The 24,909-nt window shown below is 43.4% G+C and overlaps 1 protein-coding gene across 1 annotated transcript; it reads right to left on the bottom strand.

The window, feature by feature from the left end:
* Positions 1 to 2,541: 2,541 nt before the first annotated feature.
* LOC308380542 (lysophosphatidylcholine acyltransferase 1) lies at positions 2,542 to 24,494 on the bottom strand (the record flags this gene model as incomplete). Its single annotated transcript, XM_080857937.1, has 14 exons — positions 2,542 to 2,681; positions 3,834 to 3,975; positions 4,964 to 5,062; positions 5,281 to 5,434; positions 5,741 to 5,866; positions 6,042 to 6,124; positions 6,322 to 6,376; positions 6,761 to 6,795; positions 7,525 to 7,583; positions 7,943 to 8,003; positions 8,142 to 8,251; positions 10,118 to 10,332; positions 11,385 to 11,524; positions 24,378 to 24,494. 14 exons carry the CDS (start codon positions 24,492 to 24,494, stop codon positions 2,542 to 2,544), a joined length of 1,536 nt encoding a protein of 511 aa, XP_080714063.1.
* Positions 24,495 to 24,909: the final 415 nt, after the last annotated feature.

Below are 24,909 nucleotides of genomic sequence, written 5' to 3'. Positions count from 1 at the left end.
CGTGGGGGTGTGTGTGTGTGGGGGGGGTCGTTTGGAGAGATGAAGCTGGTGATGGAGGAGAGAATGTCCATTTGGAGGATTTTAGTTTGGTTGTCTTCAATACAACAGCGCTAGGTAAAGACGTAACCTTTGATGAGTTTCTTTAGATGATACGAAAAGCCATGTAAATTCCCTTCGATGGAATGCATGATTGCCTGAAGTCCTGCCTCATCTAAGGAAGCCTTTGACAGTAACAGCATGTATGTGGAAGAAAGACAATCATAGTAAGTGCAGTGTTGCACTGGTCCCAACTCTCAGAAACACACAATTGTCTGTCCAGATAGAACGTCCATGATTGGGAGTGTGAGAATATGTCATTGCACATTTCTGCCTGTGTGGAGCCAATGACCGGTGTAATGATTGTGACTGCAGAACATCAGAAAGGATTGGTCTAACTAATACTTTCAAGTGCAAAACAACAACAGTAACAAAAGATTACTATATAAGAAAAAAAATATCTTAAAACAAAAAGCAGATAAAAAGTCATGACAATTAAACAAACGAGATCAGTCCTTCATAGTCTTAGGAGCAACCTCGAAGCCTAACTACAGATTTGACACACACATCCATCCATGCACAGGGTTCCTCATCGAGGAAGTGTACGCACGTAAAGGAACACACACAAGCACACGCACACTCTCAAGAGCGTGTGGAAATGGCCGTTAGGATTATGAGATGAGCTTGACAAGGTTGAGCACCAGCGCAGTAGTGGGGTTAGAGTTTGAGGAACAGGTCCAGGGGACATGGTACTCTTACACAAGATATAGAATTGGTCCGCGGGCTATGGAACTGTTACACGGACTATGGAATAGGTCTGGGGGCTATGGAACTCTTACACGGGCTATAGAATTGGTCCGCAGGCAATGGAACTCTTACACGGGCTATGGAATGGGTCCAGGGGCTATGGAACTCTTAGACAGGCTATAGAATTGGTCCGCAGGCTATGGAACTCTTACATAGGCTATGGAATGGGTCCAGGGGCTACGGAACTCTTACACGGGCTATGGAACAGGGACGCTGACAGTAAGCCGATACACAGCGTCGTCCTGGCCTGTCAGCAGGCATTTCATGCTTTATAGATAATTGATTGTTTGCAGTGTGTGTGTGTGTGTGTGTGTGTGTGTGTGTGTGTGTGTGTGTGTGTGAGAGCTTAGAAGTGAGGGTGACATGGCTGTGTTTTTATGTGCAGTGAGATTAGTTCACAAGACACACACACACAAGAAAAACGTGCTCTTTCTGACTCTTGTGTTTTGGTCCATATCAGGTTTTAAAAAAATTATTATTTGTGACTACAATATGGAGTTATATATACATGTTCATGAATCTCTGGTTAAGGTTCCATTTTGGGAGGGTTGGAATGTAATAGAATTCTTTTTTTTAGGCTTCAAAAAGGTGCTTTGATCAACAACAAAAAATAACTACTGCTTGGCATGGAATCTTGGCACACACATATGCACAGACACACACACACACACACACACACACACACACACACACACACACACACACACACACACACACACACACACACACACACACACACACACACACACACACACACACACACACACACACACACTGGGCTGCATGTGGGTCCTCATGGCATAAAGGAATGGTCCTCAACTTGTGAATGGGTGAATGCTGGAAGGACATCAACTGCTAAAGAGAGACAAAACAGCATAACACACACAGACCGTCTGTGTGTGTCAAGTGTGTGTGTGAAACTTACCTCACCACAGCCGAGCTAACGTGTTGCACACGTTTAAAGGGAACCCCCTGAGCTAAAATACAAAACCAAGCGACTCCAACTCATCTCCGCACCTCAGATCTGTCAGTGCTAACAGGAAACCCAGACAGCAGCTGCCTCCGACGCAGGTCCGGCCCTGATCTGGCTGCTAGATCTGCGCCAAATCAGATCCATATCTATTCCAGACCCAGCTGTTGTCTGAGCGGAGACTTCCCAGCAGACAGATGGGTCATAGGCGCAAACTGGTTGATGAGTCCAACACACACACACATACACACACACCTGTGTTTATGGGGTCACCAATGGGAAACACACTCAACTGGCTATCCCCACCTGTGCGTTTACGTGTCTTATGTCGTCGGAGGGCTTGAGGGGAAGGGGGTGTGGCACAAGGGCTCTGATCTGCCTTCTCCATTTGTCTGTCAGTCATTGAGTCAGTGAATTTCCTGATGAAACATGCAGTCTAATTCACAGCTAGTGGAAATGAATGGAACCGTTTGGCCTTCAAGTGTTAGTACCTCGCTGAAGTATGAAGACATTTGCCAGAAGCTTTTGGCTTTTTTTCTCTCTGATGAAGTCCTTGAAGAAGAAGACTCCACCAAACAACCACAGATAACCATAGAGGCCTGAGGGGAGGTGGGGCTAGATTCGGCATCTGCTCCGGCTGTCGCTGCTTTCGCCAGGAGAGCAGCAGGATGGGGTGTGGGGGTGGGGTGGGGTGGGGTGTGTGTGTGTGTGTGTGTGTGTCGGAGGGCTCAGTCTAGCTTCTTGCAGAAGCCGTTGGACGCCGGTGGGGCCACAGGGGTCTGACTGGGGCTTTGGAAGAGCCTTTTCTCGCCGAACAGGAACTCCTCTGCGAAGTCCGGGTGCAGCTCCGCAAAGCTCTGGAATGATTCTGCCACAAGGGGGCGCCAGAGAAATACAACAGTGTGTCACTTGGGAGGATGGGAAGAGATCTACAGATGGCATTAAAGGGATAGTTCGGTTTTTAAGACATGAATCTGTATGGCTTCCCCGTCACCAGTGTCATGCCATCATGAATCACTTACCCCCGACAGCGTCCTGTGAGCAGAGTTCTCGTCCAGTTTTGGTCAAACCAAAAGTAGTCCGGCAGGTTTGCTAGACCCAGCAAAATAAAAAGTTTCTCTTCCCAAAACATTATGTGTTCAAAAGAGTGATATATTTAAATCCCAAAAACATTTTAGTGGAAAAAGTCACACCTCGTTATCACTTGGCCCTATTTTCAATACGCTCGATAATGCAATCTCACAGCTAGAGTCTACCTGTTTGATTCTCGAAAGTTGATTCGCGAAAGTTTGATTCACCAAAGTTGCCTGAGAGAAACGTCCATCACAGGAAAACGATGCTTTATGTCAATTTTATCAAATGTTGTCTCAGTTTTCATCGTTTTCCTGTGATGGACATTTCTCTCAGACAACTTTGGTGAATCAAACTTTCGAGAATCAAACAGGTAGACTCTAGCTGTGAGATTGCATTATCGAGCGTATTGAAAATAGGGCCAAGTGATAACGAGGTGTGACTTTTTCCACTACAATGTTTTAGGGATGCAAATATATCACTCTTTTGAACACATAATGTTTTTGGAAGAGAAACTTTTTATTTTGCTGGGTCTAGCAAACCTGCCGGACTACTTTCGGTTTGACCAAAACTGGACGAGAACTCTGCTCACAGGACGCTGTCGGGGGTAAGTGATGCATGATTGCATGACACTGGTGACGGGGAAGCCATACAGATTCATGTCTTAAAAACCGAACTATCCCTTTAACCTCTAAAAGGGCACAAACCTGCTGTCCCTCACCAGAAATAAATATGCATTAAACATATATTTAATAAGCAGATGCGTCTATCCATATGTGCAACTTACAATCGATTTAAATATTCAACCAGCCTGTGCTTTCTCTACAAATCAAACCCTTAACTTTAAAGTTTATTAATGCGGTCTTACTTGCAAAGATTTGCAGGACCAAAAACCCTGGCTTGTTTAAAAGGTTGATGTTGTGTGGCTGTACAGAGCGCCATTTCTCACCAAATGTGATTTTCCCGTCGTCGTGCTCATCGACAGCTTGGAACAGAGAGGTCACAGAGAGGTCAGCCACACCCAGGGCTGTCTGCAGGATACAGGCCAGCTCCCCTTCAGTGATGGAGCTGTCCACTTCCTCTACGTACATCTGACACACACACACACACACACACACACACACACACACACACACACACACACACACACACACACACACACACACACATCATAAGCAAGGTCAACCTAGGCGTGGACGATAAAACAATAGTGATACATATCGTGATGGATAGCAATACGAATATTGTTAGAAGTTTCAATACGTTTGGCTGGTTAAATGCAAATTTGTCTGAAAAGCACATAATGCATAGTGAATACACAAAGTTCAGTTACATCAACCAACCCCCGAGCGTGCTCCCTCCCTGGCTGAGAAACAGCCAATCACATCCCTTTAATAAACCCCTTTATTAAAATGATAACGGCAATTTCCCATTTATGGCTGGATGGCATCACTTGTTCGTAACTATCTAGCAGTCCATAAAGCACCTAACCCTTCAGCAAATGTGTCCTCTGTCTTTACAGCTCGGATTTCATCATTGCAGCTGATTCACATCCTGCCTCCTCTTTATCTAAAGACCCAACCCGCGATCTACAATGGAAAGGAACAGGAGGAGAGCAAAGCGGTTCAATTCCACCTTTTCCTCCATTTTGCGATTCTTGCGAAAGGTTGTTGATATTTCAGTTCAATCGACATCAAATTACGACCCTTCTTTCTGTGCGCGATTGGATGGACTTGTTTATGGCCCGGACCAAGCTACTATGGTTCTGCTGTACACAGCCAGGATTGCGTACAAACACAACAGAGTTTGATTTTCAAAAATGATCAACAATCACCAACATTTTCAGTTATTAAAATAATATGAAACCAAATATTGTGATGTTTTTCGCTCGGCCCTGGGTCAATCTCGACTACAACTACAATTGCCAAACCGGCCATGGGTAACAGGCCTAAAAGAGATGCAGAGGTGCCGTGAATAATGCAACTTTACAAATATCAATGCCCTGAAGCATATAAAGCAGCCAAACACTTCCATTCTAACTGGTGTCTGAATGTCATAAATGTGTGCGTGTTTACTTACCTTAAAGGCCAGCTTCATTGTTTCCAGAGTTCTAACTGGTCGGCACACCACTGACAAGGCAATGACAAACTCTCTGATGTCCATCGTGCCATCCTCATGCTATTAAACACACAAGGTAAAAACTCTCATTATTATATACAGAGAATGCTATAAATATTTGAAAGCAGCATTCAGATCTTTGAATGTTCTGCAAATCAGAACTCCATTCCAAGGCCCTGTGAATACCATCTCTCAATGAAGGTTCTAGAATCTTGATGGTGGTTGATGTCTCTGTATGTGTGGACGTGTAATGGAGTACACCTAAGTTCATTCCTCACCTCGTCGAAGAGTGCAAACATGTCACTGATCAGGTCGGTCTCAGGGACGTCCAGGAAGCGGGCAAACTCTTCCAGCTGCACACGCTCCCCCCGGCGCTTCCGAGCACGCATCCCATAATCCTCCAGGATGCGCCCCGTCTTATCCCGCTTCAGACTGCAACCAAAACCACACACAGACACAGCCATGTAGCTCAGTAATCACATCACAAATACTATACATCATAACCTCACTCTGACTACACTGTGTGGCTCAGCTGTGTGTGTGTGTGTCTAACTATATATATGAGTGAATTTTTGTGCCTGTGCAATGTGCGTATGTATTTGTGTCTGTGCATGTGTGTATGTATCTGCGTGCCTGAGTGTGTGCATGTGTTTGTGTATTCATTTCTGTTTGTGAGTGTGTGTGTGTGTGTGTGTGTGTGTGTGTGTGTGTGTGTGTGTGTGTGTATGTGTGTCATACCCCAGTCTCCTGACCAGGCGGGCGAACTCCAGCAGGCAGGTGTCAGAGGGGAGGCGGAGCTGCCCTTCAGCCATGGCCAGCTGGCAGTCTTCAAATGTATAGTCTGTGATCGGCACATCCAAAGCCCTGTCCACACACACACACACACACACACACACACACACACACACACACACACACACACACAGGTAAGCAATACAAATGCAATACATATGTAGTAAAATGCAATGAAAGTTCTGCACTGTGGTCTGTGTCCAGAGAGAGACAGAAGACACAGCAGAGAGCAGGGCATAGCACTAACTTGGCCATGATCCGCCGCACGTTCTGAGCAAATAGCGCTGGGTTCTTCTTCTCCTCTTCTGATGGTGTATAGGTAGGGAGGTACTGTAGACACACACACACACACAACTGCTTATAACGATATAGGATTGGTACATTGACTAATACTGTTATCAAGTGATCACAGAGGAAAACAGATAACTCTATCTCACACACACACACACACACACACACACACACACACACACACACACACACACACACTAACACTGTGGTCAAGATCAATCTAAGGAGTGACTAACCTCAATCTCAAACTCGTTGTGCAGCTGACAGAGTGTGAGCCACAGTATCTTAAACCTAAATAGAAGAGAACACAATGGAATCAGTTACACAGTGCATGCACACGCACACACACACACACACACACACACACACACACACACACACACACACACACACACACACACACACACACACACACACACACACACACACACACACACACACACACACACACACACACACACACACACACACACACACACACACACACACACACTATTCATTGACTTGATCTAGTCACCATGTACCCATGAATCTAATCTTAAATAGGCGACAAAGTGGGGAAAGGTCAGTAGAGGACAGACAGACAGACAGGAAACAATCACAGAAAGAGGAAGAACGTGATCATGAAGAAAAAGAGAAGCGGAGTGAGGTGAGGAGATAAGGAAGTGCACTTACGCTCCTGGGCCCTGCCATGTCCACGTTATGGTGTCCTGTGAAAAAACACACAACAGGTCAACACATCTGAAAACAAATAGATCAAGAAAGAAGTGTACAGTCTAGAAAAGGTGTGTGTGGGAGTGTGGGAGTGTGTGTGTGTGGGAGTGTGTGTGTGTGTGTGGGAATGTGTGTGTGGGTGTGTGTATGTAAGATCTAAATGCACTAAACACACTTATGTTTTATCACTACGTCTGTTTGTGCCACCTGCTCCTGACCTGATTCAGGTGAAATTTGAAATGTCATGATTCAGCCGGCTGAGAAGTTCTAGCACATTCTCTGGAGCTGTATTACTCAAAGGACACACTGGTCCAGCCTTCCAAACTACTACTACAGAACACTGATACACAGCTTAAGATGTCTACACTTAAATGGGTTTAGCATGACTCAGGACACATACTCAGTGTCGAGTGTAGTTATTGTGTTTGGGTTGTATTTGGGGGTGTTATTAAGCTACACTGTACTTTAAAAATAAAAAGCCTAACAAAACAAAAGAAAAACACTATTCTAATGACTGGCATATCTGCAGAGAGCAGACAGTCTCTTTGTGTAGACAGTGAGCAGACAGTTATTGTGTGCGCAGGTTAACAAAACTGTTCTCAGGGATATCAGATCATTCCCTCTGACATTAATACTCTTTAACGTGCTCGTCATGTAATTCAGGTGCTTTTTTGTTTTCTTTCCCAAACTGTGAGCTCCATGAGATGAGATGACTGAACTCTCACCAGTGTATTGGGGTATCGGATCACCACTGGCTGGACTGGCACTGCTGGGATGAACGCTCCTGTGAGGCAGACACACACATATCAAACACAACCAACTCTAATCACAACAGATCGTTTTAATAGATTACCATGACACACTGATAGATTCCATCAACACAGACCACCATGGTTCAATTATGAGTAACCAACATATCAAAGTAATAAAAATAGCCATTCAGTTATAGAGAAAAAGAATGTTATGTTACCACAATAACATAACATACTTCCAGATGCCACCAATACACTAAATAAACAAACACATTCCAATGTCACAATAAACGTTCTTTATGACTAAATTGTTGCAATTGTTGCAAAATTGTTGCAATTCATATGTGATGTGTCTTTAAGTAAAATACGCTGATGCAGTGGGTAAACTCACCTGGCTTAAAGGTGATCAGGCAGGACCTGTTGGTACACGTTCCCTCAGGGAAGATCATGATCTAACACACACACACACACACACACACACACACACACACACACAGTTTATAGTTTATATGCGGTCTCTGTGAACTACAAAGGTGGGGCTATGGTAGTGGGTGTGGTCACAAGGGTGTGTGCTGATTGGCTGCATGTACCTGGGGCCACTCATCAGACAGGGCCCTGCGTTTGATCTCCTCCACTGTCTTCCTGCGAGAGTCCTGATCTGAGCGTGACACAAACACTGGCCGGATGTACTTTATCAGGGCTGAGGACACAGACACAGACACAGACACACACACACACACACACACACAGTTAATATGCTTCCTTCAACCACCCATACAAATTCTAAGGTATGAAACTCAGATATTTTGACAGGCTAATATGGACGGATAAAGGACTGATCTGAATTTTTAGTGTTGTAGTTTGTAACAAACTAATTACAAACGTAGGAGTACAGTCAAGTCATTGGTTAATCAAAAAGTAAACAAAAAACCTCAGTAGTGAGGTGTCTGTGTCTGTGTCTGTGTCTGTGTCTGTGTCTGTGTCTGTGTCTGTGTCTGTGTCTGTGTCTGTGTCTGTGTCTGTGTCTGTGTCTGTGTCTGTGTCTGTGTCTGTGTCTGTGTCTGTGTCTGTGTCTGTGTCTGTGTCTGTGTCTGTGTTGGGGGTGGTTGAGAGACAGAATGACAGAAGGTGGTAAAGAGAGCAGTAGGCCAGGGTGAGACCTGTGTGTGTGTGTGTGTGTGTGTGTGTGTGTGTGTGTGTGTGTGTGTGTGTGTGTGTGTGTGTAAACTCTGTAATGAATGGGATTATGTCGTAGTAAAGACATCCAGCTATTTCCTGGCTGATCAAAGCATTAAAACCTCCAAGTGTTTAAAATAGCCCCCTCAGACACCATGAACACGCACGATCTTGCTCTCCCTTGCTCACCTGTTCCCTTTCCTCGGACACCATGCAGTCTTCCTTACTGTCCATCCATCTGTCTATGACACAGAAGTACTCACTGAGCGTCTTTCCCTCCCTCTCCATGCTGTGTGTATTTGATTTTGTCTCTCCAGTGGAGTTTCACATTTCAAAATGATGGAAGAGAAACAAACAAACATACTAAAAAAATATGTATATAAAAAGTCCAATTATCTCTCTCTCAAACACGGGGTATCCCCTTCTCTTTCGTTCTTTGTCATACACTGTGTAATTGTCATTTATTTGTTTTGCACTATACCCTAGATGTCATGTTTATTTGATTTTTTTAAGTATTTGCTGTAAAGCATTTTGAGCTGCATTCTTTTGCATGAAAGGTGCTTTATAAATACAGTTTATTATTATTATTACTGTATTATTATTATTATTATTATTATTATTATTGTGTCATTCTCTCCGTCACTGTGTGCATCATTCACTCTCTCCTTCACTGCGTGCATCCATCACTCCCACTGCTCTCCCTCCCTAAAGTGATTAACCTGTGTCTGTGTCCTAAGTTTTTAATAGAGTGCTCCAGGACACTCTCTGCTATTACAGCTTGAGCTGGCTACCTCATTTTAGCCTAACACTCTGTGTGTGTGTGTGTGTGTGTGCGTGTGTATTTTCAGAGTCTTCAACATTAGCGATGTTTAAGCTGAACTCATCCATCAGTGTTCATACAATGACAGCTGAAGATGCAACTGAGAAAGCCTTTTAGAAACTAAAGTATGCAACACTTGTAGTGGAAGTGAGGGAATGATGTTGGCAAGCACACATGACCAGAAAGGTGTTAAGGCTATGTAGCTAAATCATCACCAACACATCAGTTGGATTTGGGTTTTCGAGGACGGGCAGTGAAAGGAGCTTTGAAGGAGTTGTCTGAGGCTGCTATAAAAAAAGAGAGCCAGTGGTTGTGGCTGAGGCACTTGCAGACTACTTGGGGATGTGAACTTACACTAACAAATGTGAAATGTTGTTGGGTATCTTGAGGATTATCTGTTGTTGTCTCTGGTAGTGACATGTGTCCTTATCCATCAAGAGTATGTTCAATGTGAGTAGCAACTGAGTGAGAGAGTGTGTGTGTGTAGGGTGGGTGAGAGAGAGTGTGCGTGTGTGTGTGTGTGTGTGTGTGTGTGTGTGTGTGTGTGTGTGTGTGTGTGTGTATACTCACTGCCCCAAAGAGGGATGTCCTTGCTCTCGGCCTTCATGACAATGGAGGCCATCGTCATGGTAACAGGAATGGCATCAAAGTAGGAGGAGTGTGGTGCCAGTGTGAAGATGGGTGCTTCGCTCGGCGGAGCCTGGCGCCCCTTCACCTTCATCCAGTGGAAGCCTCCGGTAAACCACATGGCCCGCATGAGTGTTTTCAACACCACATCCACCACCCTACACACACACACGGTGAGTGGGTCAGTGGGGAAGTGAGTGAGCCAAGACAATTTACCTTCATCACAAATACAAAATACTTTTTGTCACAGCAAGAGAGCGCATTGGTTGATGTGAACTGATATGAATGACAAGTTCACTTCAACAGCTAAATGCATTTTGGTTTGTACTCTGGGCTCTACAAGCTGACCTGAGTACATAGATCTAAGAGCCCTACTTGGTTTATATTCTTTAAACATATCAGAGATTATTCTTGGTCCCAAACCATTTAGTGATCTATGGACTTGTGGCAGCACTTTAAATATATTCTGTTACTTACTGGAAGTCCATGTAAAGACTTTAGAACTGGAATAATGTGCTCTGTTCTCTGTAAAACTCTAGTAGCAGGATCTTGAATGAGCTGCAGGCAGCTATTTAATGGCTTTTTTTAGGAAGACTAATTAAGAGACCATTACAGTAATCCACACTACTAAAAATAAAGGCATGAATGTGCTTCGTTTGGTCTTTTTAAAAATATTTTTAAGAAGACAGAAGGCTGTTTTGGTGATTGCTTTGATATGGCTGGGGAAAGGAATAACAGAGTCTATTCGACTTCAGTCTTTGCTTATGCTAATTCTGTTTGTTGCCAAACACAATAATCTCTGTTTTGTCCTTTTGTCCTTAAGACATTTTTGGTTCATCCAATTATGTATTTGCTCTTAACATTGACACAGTGAGTCTATTGGGCTGTAGTCATCTGGTGAGAGCCAGATATATCTGCATCAGCTGCGTAACTATGGTAATCAATGTTGTTGTTCTGTAGAATTAGACCCAAAGACAGCATAGAGAGATAGAGACAGATGAGGTTCAAGAGCTGATCTCTAGAGGACTCCACATGTCATAGCCACCCTATCAGATTCATTACTGCCTATGGTGACAAAGACACAAGATATCAACACACACACACACACACACACACACACACACACACACACACTCACTGTTACAAGAACATACACAGAAACACACATATTTTCACACAAACACAGACAGACACAGACGTGGTTGATTACCTCCTCCAGAGGGTCTGGGGTTCCATGGTGGTCTCAGAGCGCCCCATAGAGGCCAGGAAGGCAAACGGCCACGCCAGGAGCATCATGAAGGCAGCCATCAGCAGCCGCAGGGGAAACAGCGTCACTGTCATCACAGCAATCTGCTCCACAGAATAGAATGAACAAACACACACACAAACAACATACTTCATCACTACAGTGTTTACTGAAAAATTATCTCCACACACACATACAAGAGTTAAATGTTGGGGTGCAAATCAAATATTTAGGCGCACTTGATGCGTTAATACAAAGGGACTTAAGTCGCTTCAGTGGCTACAATGTCGAAAAGCTCTGGCGCAAATACAACCTAATAAAGTACACATCCCAAAAACACTGCTATATTTTAATGTGAGCTACGCATCATGCCACTTCAAGTGGCTCACTTTTTCTCAAATTCAAGGGTGCGCAAAAAAGCAGGTAAGCCTACTAGGACGCAAAGTACAACGAAGTTCTTCAAATTGCAGACTCCATTCTATTTTTCTGCATAAGAGGTGTGGTGCGGTAGACAGGCGCAACGTGTCCTTGAAAAAAAAGTAAGCGTACAGCCCTGGCACACACACACTTCTTACCTCAGCTTGCACACAGACCGCAGGCTTCTCTAAACAGACAGTCATAAATGTGGGTCACAGGCTTGGAGTGATAGCAAATTTTACCGAGTTTACAGAGCTACAAGACATTTCTAAAACCCAATAGCCTACTTAAAATCAATAATTAAATAATTTGAAGTTATCAATATGTACACTAACCCATTATCTTTAACGTCAGAGACCAATGATTTCTTGTCTATGGACAAACATACGGTTTCGAGAGTTGGATTCCCCTGCCATGTACGTAATACATTTTAGGTATCAAGAAGAGCTAATTTTATCACTAATCACTTAGCCAATTCATTCAACATAGAACAGCCCAGATATGGACAAAACGGAATAAAAGCACCCTAGACATATTTACAAGCAGTCAAAGTGCGAGCAATAGAGCTTATCTCTGCGCTACTGTTTAAAGCTGCGGGTAGATATCAGCTATCTAGTGCAAATATTTATCTGGAAGGGTTCCTTGTTGGACTGCCTCCAGTGGTTGCCAGAGCTGTAGTTATCAGGCTTGAAGTGCCTGGCTCAGGCTGAGCTGAACTGACCTGCTCAGAGTGAGACGCCTATGATCACTTTTCTTCGGTCGCAGACAGGACTGCTCTTAGAGGGAAGATGAAGGGAGATTCAGCCATAAAATACTAACTGGACAGAACGCTGTCTTCTGTTCTGGGCTGCCTGAAAACTTTGTGCGACGATGGAGCTCAGACATCACTGTACAAACTTAAAGCCTCTGTGTGTCGGTCTCTGTGTGTGTCTGTCTCACTTACAAAACTCTGCATTGGGTGCCTTCAACAGGCAAACACTTTGATTTGATGTTCAACATGCATCAGAAGCCTGCTCAACTGAGGTAGTGCTAGTGCTGGGCACTATACCGGTTCATCCGGTCTTTATCCCATACAGCAGGGATTTTCCATACACAGTCATACCGTAGCACAGCTGAAACAACAGCTGTAACACTGCAGAAAATTATATAATATTATGCTGCGCTATAACGCAACTGAGCGCTTACTCCGACGCCTCGGCATAAAACGTGTTGGAATAGCAAGTATATACGATTATGGTCGTCAGATTCGAGGCCACCAACCAGTAGCGCCTGTCAAACAGTGAAGTCATAGGGGCACTCGTCCCTTGAGGAGTCATTTTCTTGAGGCGCTGCATATGACAGGAAAAGCAAGCGATGGAAGGACATTGAGAACGCAGTAATAATCCATCTATGCTAGGACTTGGTCCTGCTACAGACAGTCAAGAAAGACGTGTTCAGATTCGCCCACTTTTCCAAAACAGACCTGTGGTCAAGTTGTGGAATGTAAGTTTACACACTTGGTGCACAATGGCGCACTTCATCAATGATGTCTGGAAGTTGCGCAACCCCTGTTTGCAAACGTTGTATTACCCAGAAGACCACACAGCAGACATAATGGCACAAGGCTTGAGAGGCCCTTGAGTCCTGGGGTCTGGAAGGAGAGAGGCAGCTGGCCACATTTGACATCATGAAGGTGGTCCATCTGAATGCATGAAGACTAGGCCTAATGCTTTAGACACAGCTTCACCTTGTCATAGGGTACATACAAGTATTTGCATTAATTAAAGTTCATTAAATTAAAGAACGTGCCGTCGGAGTATAGAACATTTTTTCTGGTGCTTTCTTGTACTCCTGGAAAAGGAAAAGGGACCGTGCCATCGCTAAAACTGAACTGGGTCTGTCAAAAGAACCTGCCCACAACAGAGAGGCCTAGGGGGTGATTGTCTGGTGAACACTATGTCACTGTCTCATACCTCAAGCAAGTTCTACATCTTTTCAATAAACCTGCCCTTGCTGAGGGAGAAAATTACACTCAACTGACCAAGGACATGAAGACAACCATTTTCTTTTTTTAACCATTTTTGTACTCAACGCACAGATGAGCTCCTAGATATGGCTTCTCTTCCTGATCCCGCTCCAAAACTACCTTCATAAACAAAGGTGAATGACATAAAAGCTGGAGCGGTAGAAGCGAACAAATCGCTGCTGCCAGAGCAACAGGGAGGCACTAGGGATGCACCGATCCGATATTTGTATCGGTACCGATACCGATATTGAAGACATTTCTTTTTTTTTTATGTTTGAATCCTATTGAATCCTATTCCTACTACCTTGCTGCTTTGATAATTCAATTTCCCTCACGGGATTAATAAAAGTTTATCTATCTATCTGTCTATTGGCTGATCTATTCAGTGTAATTCTATGCTGTGCGCTGTGAGTGACGTCATACAAAAGCAACACGCCGTGCGGAGCTTAGTGTTTACAAAATGGAGCGAGCGAAAGGATCTGCTATCTGGAGCTATTTATTATTTTATTTATTTTGTTTTACATTGTATTTTGAATCCCTAATTGCACTGACTGAACCAGTCACACTATATTTATATGATTAAGATTGTTTTACTGGTGCAAAATTATTAAATAAATAAGTAATTCAGTACATTTATATCTGTTTAGGCTATTTGTTTTTTTTTTTTAAATAGGAAAGAAATGTTTAAGTCAAGTCTCATGATCCCAGATCTTACAAAAACATACAGTTTGTTACCATCATTTCGCTTTTTTTTTTTTATATCGGTATGGGATCGGTATCGGCCGATACTAAACCTCAGATATCGGTATCGGAGGTGAAAAAAGCGGATCGGTGCATCCCTAGAAGGCACCACTGGCACTTCATCAGCTCCCCCAAGGGCTCCAGCCGCAGCAGCGGTGGCTGAGGTGTTATGTCCAAAAATAAATAAATAAATAAAAGACTTTGGCCGGCATTTTCAAAAAGCAGGGTGGCAGTAGCTGCAGCAGAGCTGAAAGCAGAGTAACTCTAAGATGAGAAGACCATTACAAGTGGAACTGAGAGCAGGGTAAATCTCTCTCAGATGAGGAGACCATTACAAGTGGAGCTGAGAAGTTACCTCCAGACAGTGAGCGTGACACCCACCCTCCAGCTAGCCAGACAGGAAGCATCTGTGTACTCCTGCCACCAGTGCCCTATCTGAGAGAGCTTTCAGCACCGGCAGGAACGCCATCACCTGCCAGAGGTCCGCACTGAAACCAGATGCCCTGGACAGGGACGTTTTCCTGACGCAAAATTTGTAATGTCTTGACAATTACCAAAGGCTGTATTTTTCAGGGTGATTTGTACTGGAACATAATGTTTCCTGCTGATGTACCAAGATGTTAGCATCCAAGAATATTATAAATGTGAGTTTGAATGTGGATTGTTTATTTTACTAATGGAAAAACTACAGCAATATGGCCCTTTTGAATATTTGAAAACTGTACCTTAAAGGATAATATTAATGCAAATTCAAATTTGAAAATGTGACTGATCAACAGCCATTTTAAAACTTGAATACTTTGGCTTGAAGGATAACATACTGTGAATTAATCATATTAAGTTTGTATTGTTACTTGTGCAATAGAACGTTTTAGAAATATCTAAAAAGACTAAAGACTGAAACTGACCTAAAATATTCATATTCAACTTTCGCACAATAGTTTGTTTTGAAAAGGAAGCAATGTAAAAGTCATTGGCTCATCTTTGTATTGGTTCTGTTTTTACTATGTTGCAGTTTGCACAATGAAAATTATTTCATTCTGCAACTGTTCCATGTACACGGATTCCTTCATATACAGCCGAGGAAAAACTTAAGAGACCACTTCAAAATTATCAGTTTCTCTGGTTTTACAATGTATTGGTATGTGTTAAAGTAAAATGAACAATTTCGTTTTGTTCTATAAACTAGTGACAACATTCCTACCAAATTTCAAATAAAAATATTGTCATTTAGAGCATTTTTTTGCAGAAAAATGACAATTGGTCAAAATAGAAAAAAAGATGCAGTGTTTTCAGATCTTGAATAATTCAAAGAAAACACGTTCTTATTCAATTTTAAACAACACAATATTTTTTTAATAACTTAGGAAGAGTTCAGAAATCAATATTTGGTGGAATAACCTTGATTTACAATCACAGCTTTCATGTGTCTTGGCATTCTCTCCACCAGTCTTTCACTTTGCCGTTGGGTGACTTTATACTACTCCTGGCGTAAAAATTCAAGCAGCTCAGCTTTGTTTGATGGCTTGTGACCTTTCATCTTCCTCTTGATCACATTCCACAGGTTTTTAATGGGATTCAGGTCTGGAGATTGGGCTAGCCATGACAGGGTCCTGATGTGGTGGTCCTTAATCCACACCTTTAGTGACCTGGTTGTGTGGCATGGAGCATTGTCCTTCTGGAAAAAACACTCCTCAGAGTTTGGGAACATTGTCCGAGCAAAAGGAAGCAGGTGTTCTACCAGGACAACTTTGTACCTGGCTTGATTCATGCGTCCTTCACAAAGACAAATCTGCCCGATTCCAGCCTTGCTGAAGAACCCCCAGATCATCACCGATCCTCCACCAAATATCAAAGTAGGTGCAAGTCACTGTGGCTTGTAGGCCTCTCCAGGTCTCCGTGTAACCATCAGACCACCATGTGTTGGGCAAAGCTGAAATGTGGACTCATCATAGAAGATGACCTTAGAAGATGACCTCCATTCCTCTTTGGTTCAATCTTCATGGTCTTTTGCAAACCTCAACCAGGCAAAGTACAACGTTGTCCTTGAAGCAAAACTTGCTTCCTTTTGCTCTGACAATGTTCCCCAACTCTGAGGAGTGTTTTTTGCAGAAAAGTTTCTCCATGCCTCACATCCAGGTCAGTGAAGGTGTGGATGAAGAACCACCACATCAGGACCCTGTCATGGCTAGCCCAATTCCCAGACCTGAATCCCATTAAAAACCTCTGGAATGTGATCAAGAGGAAGATGGATGGTCACAAGCCATCAAACAAAGCCGAGCTGATTTTTGCGCCAGGAGTAGTATAAAGTTAGCCTGGCCATTACCAGCCTGTGACTCCATTTCATTCCGTCTTTCAGTCTGGGCCAACCCAATGCATTTTGGTTTCCGAGATGGGCGGGTGCTTATCTTGAGGTTTAAAATCATTGGAGTTCCCTTAACCAATCAGCAACGTTTAGTAAGCATTCGGTAGATTAAACTCTTCCCAAAGCCAGTTGGGAGAAGAGCTACGACGTCCTTTCCAATCATAAAACTTACAAGAAAATACTCTTGTTCTCCTTTTAATTTTCTGATGTTCTCGAGAGTTGAGACAACTTTTCCGATAGCTTTTCGTGTCTTTTCCTCCAAGGTGAGTTTTGCGTCACAGCTCTGAACTGTTCGCTGATTGGTCCTACAAAATGTTGAGTCCTGGAGACGATTGTCAACGGGGTTAGGCCAGACTGAGTATGAGCTTGAAATCAATTCAGGCGGAAATACGTAGGCTGGTGTCACCAGGCTAGTATAAAGTCACCCAGCGGCAAAGTGGAAGACTGGTGGAGAGTATGCCAAGACACATGAAAGCTGTGATTGCAAATCATCGTTATTCCACATAATATTGATTTCTGAACTCTTCCTAAGTTAAAACATTAGTATTGTGTTGTTTAAAAATGAATTAGAACTTGTTTTCTTCTGAAAGATCTGAAAAAACTGTCATTCTTCATTCAAAAAATTGTCATTCTTCTGCAAATAAATGCTCTAAATGACAATATTTGTATTTGAAATGTTGGTAGGAATGTTGTCAGTAGGTTATAGAATAAATCAAAAATGTACATTTTACTTTAACACATACCAATCAGAGAAATAAAACCAGAGAAACTGAGAATTTGGAGTGGTGTCTTAATTTTTTCCGCGGAGGTATTGTAACATTTTGTGGAGTCAACAAAAACCCCATAGTACTCAAAACCTTCATTATATACGGGATGAAATTAAAATGTTTTTATATTCTATGTACTGCTGTGATACACCGCAAAACCACCAGACATAAAAAATACGACCCACTCCAGGATGTGCAGACGCTTGGGGAAAAGGACATTACACTTAATCAAATAGATAAGAGGGAGCTGAAATGGCACTCTGTGACTCACACACACACACACACACACACACAGAATGGTGTCACTCACGAAAAAGGCCCACCGTGCCCAAGTCTGTGCATGAAACTGCAGAGACCGGAAGTTCATCAGGTCAGACACATATCGGAAACCATCAAACACATTCATCTTTGAAACGCTTACGCTTACACACCACCCGACAGGATTTCCCCCTCACCTTCTAGACATAACGAGGCCTCATCATGTCAGTTCAGAGGACCTTTTAGGACACTACATAAAGTAGAATATAGTCCTCTAATAGGTCCTATTTGAGAAATGTTTTGTTGTTATTGGGAGAAACAAAAATTCTACCTACCAATACATTTTTAAGTTTTTTTAGAATTGGATGTTATGCCAAACAAACATATTTGTTTTAGGATGGCCCAAAACTGAAAAAGAAATCAGTGTTTCACTCTGAAGATGTGTCTGTAGCCTCATAGCTTGCACACAGTTCTGCATCAGTTACGCTACACAGGGGAGGAAATGTATGACTGAAAACCAGTTAGGTCTTTAATTCAGAGAAGGGCTCTCTGCAAACCCCCGAGCTACACTTCAACTTTAAAAGTGGAATTTCTAGAGTATTTTTCAACAACCTAAATCACAAAAGTACACATATAGCCTGTTTAACTGACACAGAAGTAGGCTTTTAGCCCATGACCCAGTTAATATACCAAAGTAATGGCTTCTCTAAGAGTAGCCCATACACTCTTTTTGGTATTTCAGCTTCTGATTGAGATAAGGGAGGTCCAGGCGCATCAGTTTTCGATCTTAAACACTGTTTACTAAGGTTTGGTCCCTGTCCTAGAAGACCTAATGGGTTTCTGGATGAAGTGCTGACAAGGCATGAGTTTCCACTACAAAACTGCAGCAGTTCCTCTTTATATAAGACATTGGACAATGGAAATGTGATCTGGATCTCTACAGGCTAGCAGCTTTGTGTTAACAAAGTAAAAAAAAAACAACAAGTTCACAATAAGGGTACCTGAAACTTACAGATTACATAGACTGCAAAAGATAGAGCAAAAAGATAGATCTAGGACAAAAGAAGATTGAGAGAAAAGACAGATTTGGGGCAAAGAATAGGGAGAGCAAGAGAGCGACTCACAGTACTCCAGAATCTGAGAAGAGGATGAGTGAGTAAAGACATTGGGAACTGAAACAACCTCCTGAGGAGTGCTTGCCAACACACACACACGAACAAACACATACACACACACACACACACACACACACACACACACACACCCCTTTATGTTGCCTCAGTTGACTGCTGGTAATCTGCTCATTAATGCTGACGTGAGGATGCTTGACTAGAGGCCAGTGCTAAAAGGGAGCAGTGTGTGGCTGAACCATGAGTTCAGAAGTCTATCAGGGACCATCTGCCTGCAGTGCTCCTGCTGGCCTGATGGCCAAGAGATCTATGACAGCTGAGGAAGTAAAACCCAAGAGAGCTACCAGAGGCCGGAGCCTCACTTTCAGGAGACAATCCTGACTGATTAATGAAACAATTGTCTTGTATTTTATGATCACCTTTTTATTTACTTTTATAAACATGGGGATAGGGAAAGACGTTTACAAATACGTTTTTTTGCATCTAAGATGACACTAGGACAAATCTCAAGGAGAGTATTGTGGAGTACTGATACAGATCTAAGTGCAAGTCTACGTAATTGAATGGTTTTCTGTGGTATAGCAAAAAGGTGGTGGGTAGGTTTCTTGTGAAGATGAGAAGAAAAACATTGTTTACGTTGTATCGTTTTCATAAAAGATGCTAGGCTACTGGCAGCGTGATCTTTACCATACTCTGCTGACAGGGGCGTGAAACAGGAAGTGACAAAGGCCACAGTCCTGGTGTGATGCGCCACATGACTTTCCGACACGGCCCCTTCTGTAACGTACACTCTCGCTCACAAGCTTTGCTTCAAGAACACGCACTCTTCTGTTCAGCGATACCTACTCTTACCCTCAGTAACTTGCACTGTACACACAAACACACACACACACACACACACACACACACACACACACACACACACACACACTTTTTCTCTCACAATGCTCCTTTCGGCAACACATGCTCCTGTTCACATCCTTCTCTTATAGCATGGAAAGGGAGGTCAGGGGTTTTGTTGTATTACTATATATAGCAATCCATTGACAAAAGAAGCAAGGGAATGATCAGGTTAGAATGGTAATGCAAAAAGCCCTCTGACTTTGCCCCAAGCCAAAGTGCAATGCTCCTTTGGCAACTGATACAGCTTCAGAATGTGATGAGTGCCTGAGAGAGGCTCTAACTGACAAAGTGGCTAAAGGCTAATAATCAGTGGTTGTGGTGGTTGCCGCGGTAACGCTGGACCTGAGGCAACCCTGGCCATTGCGGGGACTACAAAGCCGCCACTGTTGCTCCATTTCTCCCAGGTAGCAGCTGCAGTTGCTAAGGCAGAGCTGGCCCAGATATTTAAAATGTGATTCTTGTGGATAGAAAAGCAGAACGAAATGCAGGGACGCAGTTCAAATCTGTGTATCTTGTGGGTAGAAAAGCAGAACTAAATGCAGGGATGCAGTTCAAATCTGTGTTTTTGTGGCTAAGCATTTAAATGCAGGGATGCATTCAAATGTTTGTTTCTTGTGGCTAGAAATGCATAACAGTACGCAGCAATGCAGTTGAAATCTGTGTTTCTTGTGGCTAGAAAAGCATAACAGGGTGTAGGGATGCAGTTTCTAGGGGAGGCGAGATGTGGCCCAGATGTGGCCCAAGTCGGTTCTAGTGTGAGACGCTATCGGAGGATGACCCCGGGCCAGAGATGCCCTTCATGTCTGCCTACTGGAACCGGCAGAACAGAGAGCAGTTGAAGCTAACCACTCCTCCACCTCTTACTGAAGATCAGAGGAAGATGCCCGTCCACATCACAGCGTCTACGCTGATTTGGCTTTCAGCTTGGCTGAAGGAAAGATGGTCAGGCTCAGTGCAGGCCACAGATCTTTTTTTCTGACTACCAGTATACTAAACCCTTCGACTCCACTCCATTCTGACTACCAGTGTATACTAAACGCTTCGGCTCCACTCTATTCTGACTACAAGTAAACACTAAACCCATTGGCTCCACTTCATTCCAAAAGATTTAAGCACTTTCTTCTACTTACAGTGACTCCTGCCATAATGTTTTGGGGGGAATTCTGGTTCCAACAGAGAAGCTGTGATATCTTTTTTTTTATTTTACCTTTTTTTTGAGAACATATTTTAAACTTGACTTTAAGAAATCAGTTACAGCCAATAACACACAAACACACCCACACACACACACAAACACACACTCATACACACACACAAACACAATCATCCAGTCCTTAATTTACTGCAAGTAAAATCAGAATCAGAGTATCCACATGCTAAATCACATATGAACACATATTTGCATGGATTCTTAAAGTGGTGTGTGAACCAAGAAACAAGGTAAAATGTTCTCCGAGGCCAACACTCAGGAAATGGGCAATCTGTCCACAGCATCTCATGCTGAGCGTCTCACTGTCGGCCTCATGCAACCACTCCTCAAGCAGCCACACCTCAAGCCTCAGGCCCTGTCCACAACAGTGAAAATGGAGAAGCGCTGTTGCAGTTTGGCCTTGCATCCTAACAACAGCAGAAATTTCTTCTTTTAGGGCCTGAAAACATGTACATTTGGAAAGCACTTCCTGTGTGAAGACCACGTTTCGCTGATGTTGAAAAATAAACTGTTTATAGGATGTATCTTGTCTCGTAGTCCTATTGCTTTGTTGACACAGTTGTAGGCTAAATCTTGCAGAACAGGTTAAGCAAGAAATGTGCAATTCAATGCGGACATGAATGTGGGACAAACATTTTCATACCACTGAGGAGGGCTGCTGCAGAAAATCGCGGCAGTGACACGGCGAGATGGTGGCAAGTTTCTAGGGTATGGCAGAGATCGAAGCAACACCGCCAAACGCCATATCAACCACATGGTGCAACCAGAATTAAGGCCAGAATCCTCCTGGCACTCCCCCAATCTCTTGAACCCAACGCTGGATCCATGCCCATGCCACGCTGGGGGCACTCTCCAGGTCTTAGCTCACTGGCAGCAGCCACTGGCTATTAGCTGGGGTGGCCTTCCTGTAACAGTTGGCACAACAACATGCGTCGGAGGTTGTGTGTGACACTGAGCTGGAGCTACTCTGCAACTGTGCAAGAGACCTGAGTTAAGAGGGTTTTAAGACTGAATCATTTATGAAAAGCTAAATTTAACCTGCATGTATGACACAAGGAATCAGTTGATCTCTGAACAGAAAGGCTGTGCTGTGAGGGGACATTTCAATAAATGCATTGCACCTAGAATTGATGCGCTGTATAATTCTGTCATCAGGCCATCTACACTGAGGGCATACAAGGGTGGTGCATACTTTAACAATGACTGTAGAATGTTCCCGTAGAACATTCTGTAGAATATTCGTGAATCAGCCAGAAAAAAAAAAAAAAACACTGCGTTAGGTACAATTTGTGATTCTGGTGAAAGGTTGTTGATATTTGAGCTCAACAGCCAATCTAATTACACCGCTTACTTCAAGAAGCATCAAGTTGATTGGCTGGAATAATGTATGACTCAGCCTGAGTTTTTTTTTTATAGCACGCACCCACAGAGGGCCATGAGGACCAATCTGCTGAATTTGACAAAAAGTGTATAGTCTAATTAGATCAACTAATTAGATCAACAAAACATGAGATGCGAGATCTGCTTCAGTGAAAGAAACAGTATCCCACCATCTGTAGTATGTTTTAAAATAGAAAGGGCTACATGCATGTAGTGTTAAATGTCTGCTTAGATATTCCTAATATGTCACTCGTAGGCTGGGTTTGTGACAGGTAGGACACTGTGGTGAATAGCAGTGAACACGTCATCAAGTTCAACTGATTTGCAGGTCAATTGAGTTCATTAACAGCACTCAGTATAGCCACCGGCAGCTTACATTAACTCTATAAGACCAGACCTGACACAGTCTGACAACATCCAACAATAGTTCAAACGTCATGGGCCAAGCAAACATTTACCACGGACAGAGCCAGGACCATGCTTCTGCTATTTAGATGCCCATTTATCATGATACCTGCTGTCAAGATTCCCTACATCAGTGTCTAAGGAGAGTGTGGACCTAACCCCCAAACTTCCGCCAATCACGCATCGGCTATTCGCAGTACAACAGATATCAGGTGGTGTATATACAACCAACTTACACTATAAATGAATTAATGAATGCATTAATTATTGTCCAAACCAGAACGATAACAACAAAGTCCTGCGTCAGGACACCAGATTCATTCTCATAGATCATCTAGTGCGAAATTACCGTACTTTGATGTAAAGCTTCGGTCGATACTGGCATATTTCAGATCTGGCACAGGGTAAATACATGTAAGCAATAATATTATGATTCGCGGGTCCCATCCCACATGATCCATGGGCGGGGCCTTGGAATGTTCCTCTTGACAGTAAAGAGCTACACAGCGATAAATAATGACTAACTACAGTTCTAGTGAACCAAGCAGATATATTAAATTACCCTACCAACATGCCCACTACATCGTGACTACTTTTCTACTCTTCACAAAGCTGATTAACGCTACCACAACGTTAATTTTATCAGTGTATGTTCTGTTTTTTTCCACGCCTCTGAATCACTAGCCAAATCACGCCTGCACACACGTTTATCACTCATGGTCTACACAGTAGAGAAACACAGCCAAGAGAAATAAATGATGGTTGGGGCGAGGAAACGCACTAAATGGGCGAATGTTTCCAGATAACGGTACACTCTAGACATGGCTACCTAGGAAGCCTGCAACAATTTAACGAACGACCATAGGTTATGCCTCATTATATGAAGGGGCCCACTTCCCTTTCACTCTCAGACAGACAGAACAAGGACGGCACAGTAAAACGACTATTAGCTACATTAGAATGCGAAGGGTGCTCTAACTGGTTAACTACCTAAAGCTATCCCAAATCTAAGGCGCACGAAAGCATTCAATATAGCCAACGTAAGCCATCCTAGTTAACAGTCTTGCCACACGTGTGGGTTAACCACGCTTAAACGATTCAGCAAGCTAGAAGCGTTTAACCGCGAAAGAAGTGCAGAAGCGACCTGTATCGCTATCTAGTGAGCCTGTGGCTAGCACTGACACTGTGGAGTACAGTAAGAGCAACTGAAGTTACAGCCTAGAGAGCTTAGCACAGCACGTTAGCTGGCTAACTTAGCTGTGCTAGCTGACTGTTTCATTGGAATCTCATAGTGCTAGCTAGGCTCCCAGGCATCATCTTGCATGGATGTTAGCAAGCCTCCCAATACACAAACCTGAAGAGAAATGTTTGCTCACCTGAGCCTTCTGGAGCGTTGTGAATCTCAAGTCATGCACGAATGGATTTCTGACGGGGGGAGCCAGCTCCTTCCCATCTCCTTCCACTGAGCATCGTCTGCAGTTCGGCAATCTCATCCCTGCCAAACCCAATGGCACGGATCTTAGCTGCAAACAGTCCCAAGCGACTGTATCCAAGCGTTCTTTATTTCCCAGGGAATTTTGTATCCTCCCGCCGATTCCAGGTTACACGTTACCTTATTTTCTTCAGGGATAGAGAATCCTTCGGGATTAAACGGATCATGTAGCTATTTGACGGTAGCTTTGCACGCAACAGTAGTCAGATGTGTCGTAAAGATGCAGTCAGGACCTTCCAGTCTGGTTTACGCGCAGGACGCATGCGTCCCGCCTGTTGTCTGCTGACTTCACAGAGCCAAGCCAGGGTGTGTCGAGCTGTGTCGAGTCTAAGATGAGGAGGCCACCTGATGCCATTGCCAACGTCTTGTAACTTCAAACAGGCAAACTGTTACATCTTATGTGTTAAATCTGTTGT

Source organism: Sprattus sprattus, assembly GCF_963457725.1.
Source record: "Sprattus sprattus genome assembly, chromosome: 19".
Classification (NCBI taxonomy): Eukaryota; Metazoa; Chordata; class Actinopteri; order Clupeiformes; family Clupeidae; genus Sprattus; species Sprattus sprattus.
This window is presented reverse-complemented; position numbering and strand designations above follow the sequence as displayed.